Source organism: Carettochelys insculpta, chromosome 3 (genome assembly GCF_033958435.1).
Source record: "Carettochelys insculpta isolate YL-2023 chromosome 3, ASM3395843v1, whole genome shotgun sequence".
Taxonomy (NCBI): domain Eukaryota; kingdom Metazoa; phylum Chordata; order Testudines; family Carettochelyidae; genus Carettochelys; species Carettochelys insculpta.
This window is the reverse complement of record NC_134139.1, coordinates 168,970,217-168,983,032: the sequence shown is the minus strand read 5'-3', so window position 1 is coordinate 168,983,032 and position 12,816 is coordinate 168,970,217. Positions and strand designations below refer to the sequence as shown.

Genomic DNA, 12,816 nt, shown 5'->3' with positions numbered 1-12,816 from the left:
ATGCTGAAGTACAGAAATTATCATTCACTGTAATATATTCAAAAGAAGGATTTCTTATAAGATGCTTCATCTTTTTCAATGTGGAGTGTACCTGATTTCCTTTGTACACAAGGGATTTCAGTTTAAAACCAGTAGTAAGAAAATTAGGTGAACACTTCATTAAAAGAGATTTTACAAAGCAGACTCACGCTGAATTGTCCACAGGGATTTTAAGGTCTAATGGGTATTTAAGGGGCAGATAGGGTTGCTTAGTAATCAAGGCAAATTGAATTCATGATTAGGTATGTTAACATTAGCATATACCCTTTATAAGCTTAGTTTCCCTTGTAGTTTAATTGAATTACATTTTAGGGTGAGGTGGGACAAACCCAAATATTTACAAGCCAAGATCTTCAGCTAGGACAAATCAGTTGAAGTTGATGAAGTGATACCAGTTTATACCAGTTGAGGACCTGGCTTGTAATTTTTTACAAAGCCTGGGTCCCATTAAAGTTAGTCTTATTGCACAGAAAATTCTTTTATGACAATGATTTTTCTGGCACTTAGTGTTGTACGAATTTCATGTTGTACTCTTCTAGGCAATCATGGCATAGCACAGCATAGCTGTCTTTTCCCAGGAGGCACATTAGACATCAGCCAGTTGTGCTGATGGTCCTGAAGTTGCAACTGGGTCTCTCGTGTTGGCAGATAGGTCCAAGGCTGGCTAGGTGCCTTTCCTCTATGCACCTGCTTCTTTGGAATCACCTTTGATTTGTACACTGTTAGCTTGTTTCCAGGCAAGATAATCAGAAAATTCCTCCCAAGATTAATTTACAGGTGTTTCTTATGGGGAAAAGATTTTTTAAAATTGCTCTATTTGCTTTAGTGTAACTCTTTTTCCAGCCCGTAGGGTTCTCTTATATCCCACAGACCAAACATATGCACACATTACATTCATCTGCTCACATAGGGAGAAGGGGTGTCTGTCATAATGGCACTCTAATTGCAGTTAACCCACAGTTTGTTTTCAAAGGCAACTTTTGAAAACTAACAAAGCCCTCTTTCCCACTTTGCAGAAGCAGAATTAATCCTGTAGATGGCACCAAAGGAACAAGATAAAATGAACAGATTTAAAAAAAAATTCCACCAACTCTGGCGTATCCATCTTTTTGATGCAAACACATCACTTATGGAATGGGAGATTATTAAAAGCATTATGCTTATGCCTCTGACAAGGACAGGTCCAGCAAATTCTATTTCCAGGAAATAGCAGATGATTTTGAAGCAATAATGCTGCCTCTTAATCTTTGCTTTATACACTTTAGGAGAAATAAAACATTCCTTGTGAGGCATTACAAGACTGCTGACATTAAATGTTTTTCATGATGCGAAACATACAGAACATGTGATGTACCTGTAAAGTGTAGTTTGAAGATGAAGTTTAAATGAATACTTATCAAACCTACCAGTCTCAGCAGGTTTTCAAAGCACTGTTTCAAAGCTCTGAATGTTTTGCACAAAGGACCAAGTCCTGCTGTTCATATTCTGTCCTCACACAAGCAAGACTCCTTTTGAAATTAATGTGAGCTCTGTGGGAGAGAAGACTACATGATCTGGCTCTAAGCACTGACATTGCAAGATTCAGTGATGTCAAGATCTGTAACAAACGACTAGTAGTATATATTAATATTTCATTCCTCCTTGGGATGTGTAGTGGCTTATGTCTGCATTGTCCTTGGATATTAGCTCAGGGTTTATCAGCCTGCTACGTTTTAAAAATAGCATATTTGACCTCTCATCTCTTTGTTTATGAACACTTGAACTTTGTGGCTGAGTGTTAGAGCATTGTTACCCGGCAATACACTTGTCTTATTCTTTAAATTAACATAGCCTGCTTTTTGCTTGTTGTTGCTATTTTGTTCCATAGTAATTTGCTAAATATTATGCTCTGCAATTGGTGTGGATGGAAGAAACAGGACACAGACACTCTATGATGGTTAATGAGGAGATGGCAATTTTACTTACAACTGTTACATCACCGTGGTTGCTACCCAGCATGTGCTTTCTTCTCAGCTAGTGTCCCCAAAGGCTATGCACACTTCATGTCCTCCTGCCTGACGTAAGTCCCCGATTTGAAGCTTGAGTCAGAAATGGCTCCCTTCCTCCATGCTAGAGATGGGAGACATGAGATGGGGGAAGCCATAAGCTATCTATAGGCTGCATGCATCTTAGGTGGTGTACATAGTGTACATACTCATGTATCCCTAACATGGGTATAAATAGCAGTGTAGATGGTGAGGCATTGGTTAGCTGACTAGCATAAAGACATGCCTGAAAGAGGTGGGTGTGTATGTGAATACAAACTCTACAATGTGCTTCTTTCCCAAGCTATGCCTCCCCATCTGCACTGCAGGTTTAGTTGAGGAGTGGTCTGTTGCTTTCTCACTGCCAGAGTCTTTCCTCAGTGTGTTCAGGACATTTCCTTGACGCAGTGAAAGGTTCCAGCAGGCTGGTGCTGCTGAAGGCCTTGTCTACTAACTCCTGTTTGCCAGAGCCTTTCACTGACACGTGGAGCTACACAGCATGTTGTGGAATCTTCCTGCATTTTTCACCCTAGAGCATAGCTCTGAGCACAGTACACACTGCCACAAAGGCAACCCCCTTATTATCAGTGAGGATCAGCCCAAAATTCCAGTGGATTATAAGGACCCACATGCAGGGACCAGATTTGTGAAGGATCTCAGCTCCCGTTTAACAATCTAAATTAGGATCAGATTTTTAAAAGCCCTGAGCACTTACCACCATGACATCATCTGGCAGAAGTCCAGCACCTCAGGATTCACCCACTGGTGCATGTCTGAATATCTGATCACTTAATTCGATGCGTAAATGCACCTGAGCAATCTTGAAAATCCAGCCTCATGCAATGAGCTGAGTCTTTCTGACAACTGTGGCCATAAACGCTTGTATGATATGTCCCATCCAGTGTGGGCTCTGTGCTGATTGCAAACAGTTTCAAAGTGCCCATGTGAGCTGGACAACAAGAGTTATTCCCAGTTCACAGAGAGGGAAATGAGGCACACAGAGATTAAAGGAGACATTTTAAGGGCACACATGGAAGTTAGATACCCAACTCCCATTGATTTCCAATTGTGCCTATCTCTCATTTATATCTCTGAAAATCTCCCCCAAATGACTTGCTCAAGGTCAAGCAGGAAGTCATGGGTAAAGCTGACAGAAAAGAAACTTGCAGAATCCCAGCTCTGTGGCTTAGTCACAGACAGCCTTCCACAGATCATCTCACAATTCGCAACAAAATTAGATTTAAAAGAAACCTACGGCTTTATTATTTATTTATTTTTTTACAAAAGATAATTAGGAGGTACTTTATCAGGCTTACTGATGAAATATGGCTTGTAACTTAACACCATGTAACTCAGGGGACACAATTGTTATGGAGTGTAGAAGATGTTGTGTATAATCAAGTTATTATCCCTTTAGAGAGTGTTCCTATGACCTCTGAGCCAGGCAATTTGTGATATAGTTTATGTATCAACAGACAAACTTGGAAATAATTCTGTCTAGCGTGCAGGATCCTCTACTCTTTAAAAGCTGTCCAAGCTCACAAGCCTGAAGCAAGATTAACTTGCTTCTATACTACTGCTTTTGCTGCTGGACTGCTGCATGCTCTGTTTTACAATGAGCCAGTGGTTTCACTCCCCTCCCTTTCCATTGTCTCACATGGTATTGAAACAGAACAGGGTAAATGGAGAGGGGAATCAGTGTCTCTTTCCTGCTGCCTTTATAACTGTCTCCAATTGAACTCCATGTGACTGGATGTTTGCAATCCTGGAGTGGATTTAGAGGGTTACAGAGTGAAGAGCAATGAGGCAGATTCTCAGCATATTTCTATGGTAGTGAATGCAGCTCATGCTAAGCCAGCACTTTCTCCAATTGCAGTTCCTACTTCCACTACGATATGCTTACACTAGAGAGATTTGTCAACAAAACCTGCAGAGTGTCCATATGCCCAAAGCGTTCTGTTGATAGTAAATCGACAGAATGTGGCACTTTTGTCGACAGCATTCTGCTGCTCCCCCATGAGGCAGAGCACCTCTGCCAACAGAGATCTGTCGACAGAAAGCCAGTCAGGACTTTCTGGGGACGGGGGTCTTCTGTCAACAGACAGGGCTTCCAGGACATTAAGTGGCCATCTCTGCTGTGCTTCCAGCTGTTTTGTCAAGAGAGCAGTCTGGCTTCTGTCTGTCAACCAAGCAGATTGCTCTTTCAATCTAACCACAATCTGTCAACGGAAGTTTTGTTGGAAAATACCTTCTGACAGTAACTTCTGATGACAGATAGCACTTGTGTAGTCTTAGCTCTAGAGAGGCAGACTGACTAGTTTTTGGGAGAAGGACGTTTTAGCATCCCCATTCCTGGCAGGAGACTCTGAGCACAAGCCAAAGCTTAGAGTAAACACTGTGTATTTTTGCTGGATATTATTGGCTTCTACTTGCCACACAAAGTTCTCCATGGGTGTTGGACCTGCGCGTTGACTGCACTGTGGGTTAGAATCATCCTGAAATACTGCTCAAGTCAACAAGGCTTGGAAAAGGTGCTGCACCTTTCCAAAGCATCCTTCTTCACAGGGCTCTGTTACCAGGGGGGCCTGATCCAAAATCTATCAAAATCAATGGAAAGACACCCCTGGGTATCAGTGGGCTTTGGATCAGGCTCTTATCACTTGATTGAGTCTTCAGATTCGGTTCTGACTGTGGGCTGCCATGCAGCTGCACTGCCCCATGAGAATAACCAGGAAGAGAGAGAATTTGTCCCCATGGTCCCCTATTGCCTTCAGATGGGATAAGGCGAGAGGAGTCATTTGTTTCAGACTTTGTGGGACATAACATATTCCTCCCTGCACATTTGGTCAGCCTCTCTGTTCAGTGCGCACACCCTGACCATCTCCACTCCCCTTCTGACTCGTTTGCTCCTAGAGTGGCAGAGCAAAACTGGGTATGCAGCCCCTGCTCTCCCTCCGCAGGACACAATCTCAATGTTATTTTCTATAAACAACAGTTATCAGATGGCAAATTCATAGGAAGAAGAATTTAATTTCTAATTGCAGAAGTATGTGAATAAAAATTACATCTGGAAAAGTAAAGTTTAGGTTGTTTGCCACAAATTTTGGTTCTGTAATAAAAATAAACTTCATCTAAAACACCTGCTAGAAATGTTTCCACTTTTTAAAAATTTTTATGCACAGAGATTTAAGAAAAGCAAATGTATGTCATCTGCAAAGGTTGCAATCCAAGTACTGCAGAAGTAGGCTGGGGTCTGAGAAACTGAAGCTGACTACAGACAGATCATAAACTGAATTGGAATTGACTATATTCATTGTGCAAACTGAAAGGCAAAAAACATAATAAAAGAGCATAAGCAATAACAAGTACATTTGATTTCTTAAAGCTTCCATGTGGAACAGTCTGTGATGTAGTACACATAAGGAAATTTTATTTTCTAAACATAGAAAAATCTTCATTTCTCAATGGCTACATCTACACTTGCCCCTTTCTTTGAAGGGGGCATGATAATCAGGGTGAGGGGAGTTTACTAATAAAGTGCTGCGATGCATATGCAGCACTTCATTAGGCAAATTCTCCCCCGTGGCAACTACGAAGTGTCAAACTTGGAAGTTCCGGCATGCTGTGCAGCCACACACACACTTCCCTTTTGGGAACTAAAGGCACTTTGAAGTAGCACGGGCACTTTAAAGTGCCCGTGGCTACACGGCATGCCAACACTCTGAAGTTTAACACTTCACAGTTGCTATGGGGGAGAATGTGCCTGATGAAGTGCTGCATATTCATTGCAGCACTTCATTTGTAATCTCCCATCACCCTGATTACTATGCCCCCTTTAAAGAAGGGGGCAAGTGTAGACGTAGCTGGAGTGTCTGACACTTAATTGCCATTTAAAATGTGTTTATGTCTGGAAAATATTTTAAATGAATTATTTTTCCCCAGTAAGCCAGCTATACTGGTAGTCTGCCAGTGGAGTAAGATAGGGTCTGCAAACTGATGCTGCAAAGGAAAAATCATAAGAATGCAATAGCACCATGAAATATGTATCAGCAAGTGCACATTACTGATATGACTGCAGGAATTATTCGAACCCCAGTCACTGTGTGAGACCCAGAAACAGATGGGTAACAGAGGGCAGTACCCAGCATGCAGCGTAGTATTCCTAGTTTGGTGGCACTATCCATATAAGTACATATTTGAAGATGGGTACTAGATAAGGCCAGATCCTCAAAGTTTTTTTAGTATGCTATTCCCGTTGCTTTAATTAGGGGTTATATGGACCTAAAGGCCCATTCTTGTTCCCTCTAATGTCAATGGTAACATTCCCTCTGGCTAATTATTATAAGGTGGGGGGAATTTCTCACCTTTGCTCAATACGGCCACATCTACGCAGCATTCCTCTGACAAGAGAGGAATGCAAATGAGGGAACTCGACTTTGCAAAAAGCCAATTTACAAATCTTGTGCTTCTTTTTCATACTCTCGCACAATCGCGTTGTCCGGAGGGATTTTTGATGAAAAAAGGGCAGCTGTGCAGACAGGGTCCTGTTAGCGAACCACCCCCCCTTTTTGACAGAACCCTTATTCCTGAAAAAATTGAGGTATAATTCCTCGTGAGAGGCATGCCATGTAGATGTGGCCCATAAGAGCTTGTGTTCAGTTGTTTATAACTTTGCCAAGCATTTGGTCTGCAACATTCCATACCACCTGTCTGCCTCAGATGGACATTTTGTTTGTTTGTTTGTTTGTTGTTCACTTGAAACAGTATATACATTGCCTTCAAAGGGGCATAGGAAAATGTATTGTTTCGAAGATTCTGGTGTCCCTTTTTGGGCAATATTTGAAGTTTTGTAGGAGTTTTGTTTTCATGTCAAGGAGGTGCCTTAGGCCAGTCCTGTTATAAACCATTGGAAAATGACAGGTCACACACATGCTGTGCAGATTTGCTAGAACTTAGAAGCTAAAGTATGTGATGAGACTGCAGGCACTAGGCAAGATCCAGATCAGGGTTGAGAAGGAATTTTTCCATGCAGTTTCTGCAGTGAGACATGCAAAGGCAAGGCCGAGGAACCAGTATGGAGAGGAGGAAGCCTCTCTATCTTATGTTTTATGTTTAAGGCATCTAAGTACTGCCCTGGAGAACTGAATTCTGTCCCTGCTTTGCCACACATTTCTTAAGTGATGCTTGTCAAATCTCTTAAACCAAACTTTTCATTGCTAGTTGCTAACTGGGCTCCTGACTTGAGACAATAGGAGTCTGATTTGCTGAGGTGTTGAGCACTCACTTCTGTGGCCAAACTCAAAGACAGCTCTATTTTAAAGCATTTAAATTGACGTATAAAGCGAAGTACCCTGAATAATCATGTGCTGGCATCTCACATGAGGCACTCACATTTAGAGGATATTTTGGACATTAATCTGTGTCTTCATTTCCTGTGTGTAAAATTAAGGTAAAACTATCTTCTACCCTCACGGGGTGATGTGAAAATAAAGTAATTGGTCTTCTGTGTACTAACTCACACAATTCAGGCAAAATATGTTAGGACTCTAGATGAAAGTGCAAACTAATGCAGTCAGTTTTTAGCTTTGTAAAGACAAATAAGCTAGTTCCTCAGTAAAAGGTTTAGTTCATACTTTTGAGGTGGCCTCTGAGGAGCTAAGACTTTTTATTTAAAATCTTCGCTGAGAAAGTGGGAATGAAAAGGCTGAGCAGTACACAAGAGGAGGTAGATTGTTCTCTGCAGACTGAACAGCCTGGAGGAAGGAGACAAAGGGATTGATTAAAAACCTGGGAGCAAACTAAGAGGGGAGATAGGCAGCAAGGAGAGCAGAGCTGTGGGTAGAAACAGCTTTGTGTAAAGCCTTGAAGATTAAGACAAGAACATTCAGAAAGTGCAGGGAAAGTGGTAGAGGTGAATGACAGGGCTAGAATGGCACAAGACAAAGCAACTCAAAGTGGTAACATTTTAGATGGACTGGAGTAGGGGTGAGCAAACTTTTTACATGGGACCCCACTTTTCGTTCCAGCAATTAGCGCCCCCCAACCTGTGGAATGTAATCCAAAGCCAGGGAAATTTTGGTTATGTTCATATGAAAAACACCCTTTTGACACATGTAAGAAAATAAGTCTGTAGCATGTAAAAATCTTCAGTAATAGGTTTATAAATGTGATTACTCAAACATAAAAAAGGAACATATTTCAACATTTTAATGAGACGGATGAGCCTGAGACCCAGCAGTCAATAGTGCTGTGCCCTCCTTATGAAATTTTGTGCCCCCCAAGGCAGCCTGCCCCCACTTTGTGCACCGCAGAACTGGAGGGCAGAAATGGAAGGATAGATGTTGCAGCAACCAAAGATCAAGGCAGGGACGATCACTGAAGGGGTACATGAGAACAGGCCTATTTGGTCAGTGCAAAGGTCCATTTAGCCCTGTATCTTGCCTTCTGATAGTGGCCAATGCTAGGTGCCCCTGATGGCCTTTTTTAGACATCATAATGATGGCAGTAAAAGGGAACAAACTTACTTGTGTTTTTATCTTTTGCAGATTGCTCATGGTTCTGTGTTTTGGATTAACCACGTGAAGATTTCAGCATTAAGGGAGCCCCAGTGAGCGCCTAGCCGAGGGACAGGCAGAGCTAGCAGCATGAGGCCAAACATGAATGTTTTTCAAGTTAGCGTACAGGGCACTGTGGAGCTGCACTTGGAGCGGATGGCTCTCATGCCTTTAGAGCGAGATTTGCAAAGCTTACTAGGGATTTAGCCTTTCACTGCAATAAAGAGGAGTGATGGGAGCTGTGAGGATAAATCCTTGAATCACCCTTGACAAACTTAGCAGCGGCCTTAAACGCTCTCTGCTCGGCCAACCTGCCCCCATCTCTGGAGCTGCATAGGGCCTGGGAGCAGACACAGACTTAGGGGTGGAGTTATCACAGCATAATCTTTATCATAAGCTGTGAAATGCTCCTACATTCCACTGCAGTGTGGAACTAGCTTTCCCAAGTAAATAGGGCTCATTTGCTTCCATCCTATGACCCCTGAAGGGAAGCAGACTTCATCCCAGTGGGCTCCATCATGTTTCCCTATCTAAATACCACAGCAGAGCTGTGGGTAAGGGAGCATTCCCCTTCTGTTTGCACAGTCCCTTTAAATGTCCTTCCCTGGTTGGCTGATGGCAGGCTGGAGCTCAACTAGAGCACAGCAGAAATTGCACAGCTATCAGTATTCTCTGTGCAGTGATTTCATACATCAGAGTGTACACAGCTGGCTGCTTTGGCTCTACAAACCCAATAATATCTTTAATAGAAAGAAAAGAAGAACTACTGTGCAGTGTCAGATTTACTGATGCGCTCAGGTGTTCCGCACCGCTTGCGTGATGCAACACAGCCATAAACCTGGTTTAAGTCAGCTTTATGGCTGCTCTGCATTGCTAGAATGGTACAAAGCAGCCAAAGCACCACAGTGAAACTGGCCCAATATGTCTGTGACATTCTTTCTGTAGAAACGCTGAGCAAGAACTTCTGATGGTTTCATTTCATTACCTGGTGTAAGATGTTGGCTGACCTGTTGTAACATTGCAGTTCTTGGCAAAAAAGAAAATGCTTATATATTTTATCTACTATTTCCTGTTTTTTTTTAAATTGTGCCCCGTGAGGCAGCTTTTATTTTGCTGCATTGTCACAAACTGCTTCTCTGCAAAAATTTTGCCCGTTTTATATTCGGTGAGTGCCCCTACCTCAGTGAAGCCTTGTGGCGTTCGAACATGTGTACATCACAAAACATAAGACCTAAAATGAGAGAGGGACAATTAAATTTAATTTAAAGTTGCTTGTCCTAGGGTACAGGATCAACAAAAGGCTATGCACCACTTAAGTCTTGTGGTGATGGTTTAATTGAGGGCGGTGCTTTGAGCAGGGGTGACCTACACTATGCAGACGCTTCTAGGATGTCACCCAAGCTGCTTGTGCCTCTTTGCCCCTCCCCAGCCACTCAGTGTTTGTGCTACTTTTTGTACCCTCCCCTGAGGTCACCTGCCCACCACACACACCTCTTCCCTGAGGTCACCATGCGGATGGGGACAGAAGGGGCAGAGTGGGGGAGGTGCCTTGGAGAAGATGTGAATAAGTGGGAGCTGGGTGTTGGGATGGAGCAGAGGCAGGGCCATAGCCTAGGCGTTCTTTCAGCAGCAGCACACTCCAGTGGTGGTGGGCCGGATGTTTGGGGCAGTTTTGCCTCTCTTGGCCTCTTCTGCCTGCCACCTTTGAAAGTCTTTTCATGCATGTGGAGCCTTTTGTGATCTCTGAGTTGAATCCAAAGATGCAGGATTTCTCGTCTTTCATGTCTTCTGTGGCCGTAGCTGCTGACAGCGCAACACTAATCAGTCGAGCAGGACGGGTATTACGGAGCAGTTCTGGTTTCTGACTGAGTTTAATCTCCTCTGAGAATTTAGCCATGTAGGAAGCAGAATCTATGTTAGTTGTGGCTACATTGTCCCCAGTTGGTTGGTACATCTCAAAAATGTCAGTTATTGCTGCCTTGACTAAACGGCTGTAGAGAGAGGGGAGGAAAGTTAACATCAGACCAAAGGCAGAGCATTTATTTCCTTAAATAAAAAAAATGCAAACAAAGGGGCAAGAATTGAACAAGCCTAAACATGTGGTCTGAAATTAGACTAGATACCACACTCCTATCAACGCCTTCCATCAGTTTAGATTTGGAAGCATCATCATTTTCATCCAGATAATTACGACAGGGAAAGTGGAAGCAGGGGCAGGCGGTCATGGTCGGATTACTTTTTTTCCAGCCCTACTGGGGAAAAATGAGGGGAGAGGGCAGAAAGGAGCAAGTGGGTGGTGGGTATGTGGGGAGGAAAGAAATGTCTTGAGGGACAGACCTGAAGCAGAAGGTGCAGTGTGAGGGCAGGACATCAGGGGAAGGGACAGCACACAGGCAGGAGGTAGGAAGGCGGGGGTAGAGAAGGGGCCAAGGGGGAGGGAGAGTGTGGAGGAGCACAGTTTGGGCACTGGTGGGCTCCCCAGGTTTAGGAAATGCCTGTCAATCCTTTCTGAGTGAGGGTGTCTGTATTCAGAAGGGGTTTTGCTGCTGGACAGTAATGTCACAAAGTCACCATAGGGCCCTCTGCTATAAACAGCAGTTGACCAGCAAAACAAGGAGCTCACACATTTCCATTGACACAGCCATACTATATCCCCTCTTTCTTCACAACCCCAGTGAAAGCTCCCAATACCAACCGGTCAGCCCAACACTCAGGTTCTTCTTTATGCTTCCCACGCCTCTTGCTTTCAACATGCTCCTTTACCCTGGCAGTGCCAGCGCTCACCTCAGTGCTGGAGTACTTCTCAAACAATGCCCCCTCTTCTGTTCTCATGTCTCTGGAAAATATCTAAGAACTGATTTGCTCATTGGTGTTCAGGCATAGCTTTGCATCTTTCCCACGGCTATCTGTAACTCCCAAGGAGTTTATCTAGGTTTATGGGCTCTCTGTGATGGTAGCTCAAAGGGAGGCCCACTGTTCCTGGCAGGGAGAGAGAGAGTCAAGGGCCAACTGAGTCTGCTCAGCACTCCAGAGGCAGAGGGGAAAAGCACTGTGTAAGAAACAGGGACACCTACTGATCTGGGGAAAGACAGCAAGCATACCCATGGAGAGAAAGGAGCAGACCCAAAGGACTGACAAGGGAAACCCTGGGAAGAAGAGTTAACCTGAACAATAGGGAGTGAGAGGCCCCCACCTGGGGTCCCTGGCAGTGTTCACCCTAGTACTTCCTGTCCATGTATGGAATGAATTTTCTGATGTGCACCAATATGGGTGTGAATTGTGACACATCACCTTCATAATGGTGCATGTCACAAAACTCATGTGGTGGGTAGGGCTCATGGGTTTGTAGGGTGGCAAGGGGCTCAGGGCTGGGGCTGTTGTGTGAGCTCTGGGTTCATGCTGCAGGAGGGATGTCCCAGCCACACCAAGGCCAGGCCAGTGCAGAGTTGGGACAGGCGCCCCATCTGTAGCAGCACTGGGCTGGGGTTATTTCAGGCCACTCCTCCACTTGCCGCGGCAGATTAGCACCCTGGGAGGGGTCCCTTCCCCATCAGTGACTGGTCCCTGGGTGGATTTCCTGCACAGGCACTAGGTAGGCTATGTGATCCCTGACGATGGAGAAACCTTTCTGAAGGTTTCTGAAGCCAGTCACAGAAAGGACAAGGCCGGCTGCATGGTGGTCTGTAAGAACCAAGTTCGTACATCCAAATGCATAAGAGCCGCGTCTACACTAACCGGCTATTTTGAAGTAGCTGTGCCAACTTTGAAATAGCACCCGCCGCGTCTACACGCGGTGAGCGCTATTTCAAAGTTGAAATCGACTTAAGGTGGTGAGACGTTGAAGTTGCTATCCTCATGAGGAGATGGGAATAGCGCCCTACTTCGACATTGAACGTCGAAGTAGGGTACGTGTAGATGATCTGCATCCTGCAACATTGAAATAGCAGGGTCCTCCATGGCAGCCATCAGCTGAGGGGTTGAGAGACGCTCTCTCCAGCCCCTGAGCTCTATGGTCGCAGCGTGCAGCAGCACCTTAAAGCTCCCCGCCCCCTTATTTCCTGTGCAGGAAGCTGAGAGCTCGTGCAGGCAGCAGCACAGCAATGTGCACAGCCTGCACTTCTCTCTGCAGCCCCAACCCACCATCCTGCACCCCATGGCAGCCAGCCAGCCCCTCAAGCGCCCACAGGACACGCCCCCCC

At 44.5% G+C, this 12,816-nt stretch overlaps 1 protein-coding gene across 5 annotated transcripts in view; it reads left to right on the top strand.

Annotated features, from left to right (window-relative positions):
* Positions 1 to 12,816, top strand: part of MYOM2 (myomesin 2) — a 214,333-nt gene that overhangs the window by 122,688 nt on the left and 78,829 nt on the right. Inside the window, exon 39 of one of the 5 annotated variants that reach the window (XM_074991184.1) lies at positions 8,609 to 9,598. The exons of 2 other annotated variants lie outside the window; for them this stretch is intronic. In XM_074991184.1, coding sequence (XP_074847285.1) covers positions 8,609 to 8,674 — 66 coding nt within the window. In that variant the 3' untranslated portion in view covers positions 8,675 to 9,598. Of the gene's footprint in view, positions 1 to 1,055; positions 1,083 to 1,906; positions 1,925 to 8,608; positions 9,599 to 12,816 lie in introns of those variants that run through there. 2 more of the 5 variants (XM_074991188.1, XM_074991186.1) reach the window with 2 other exon arrangements.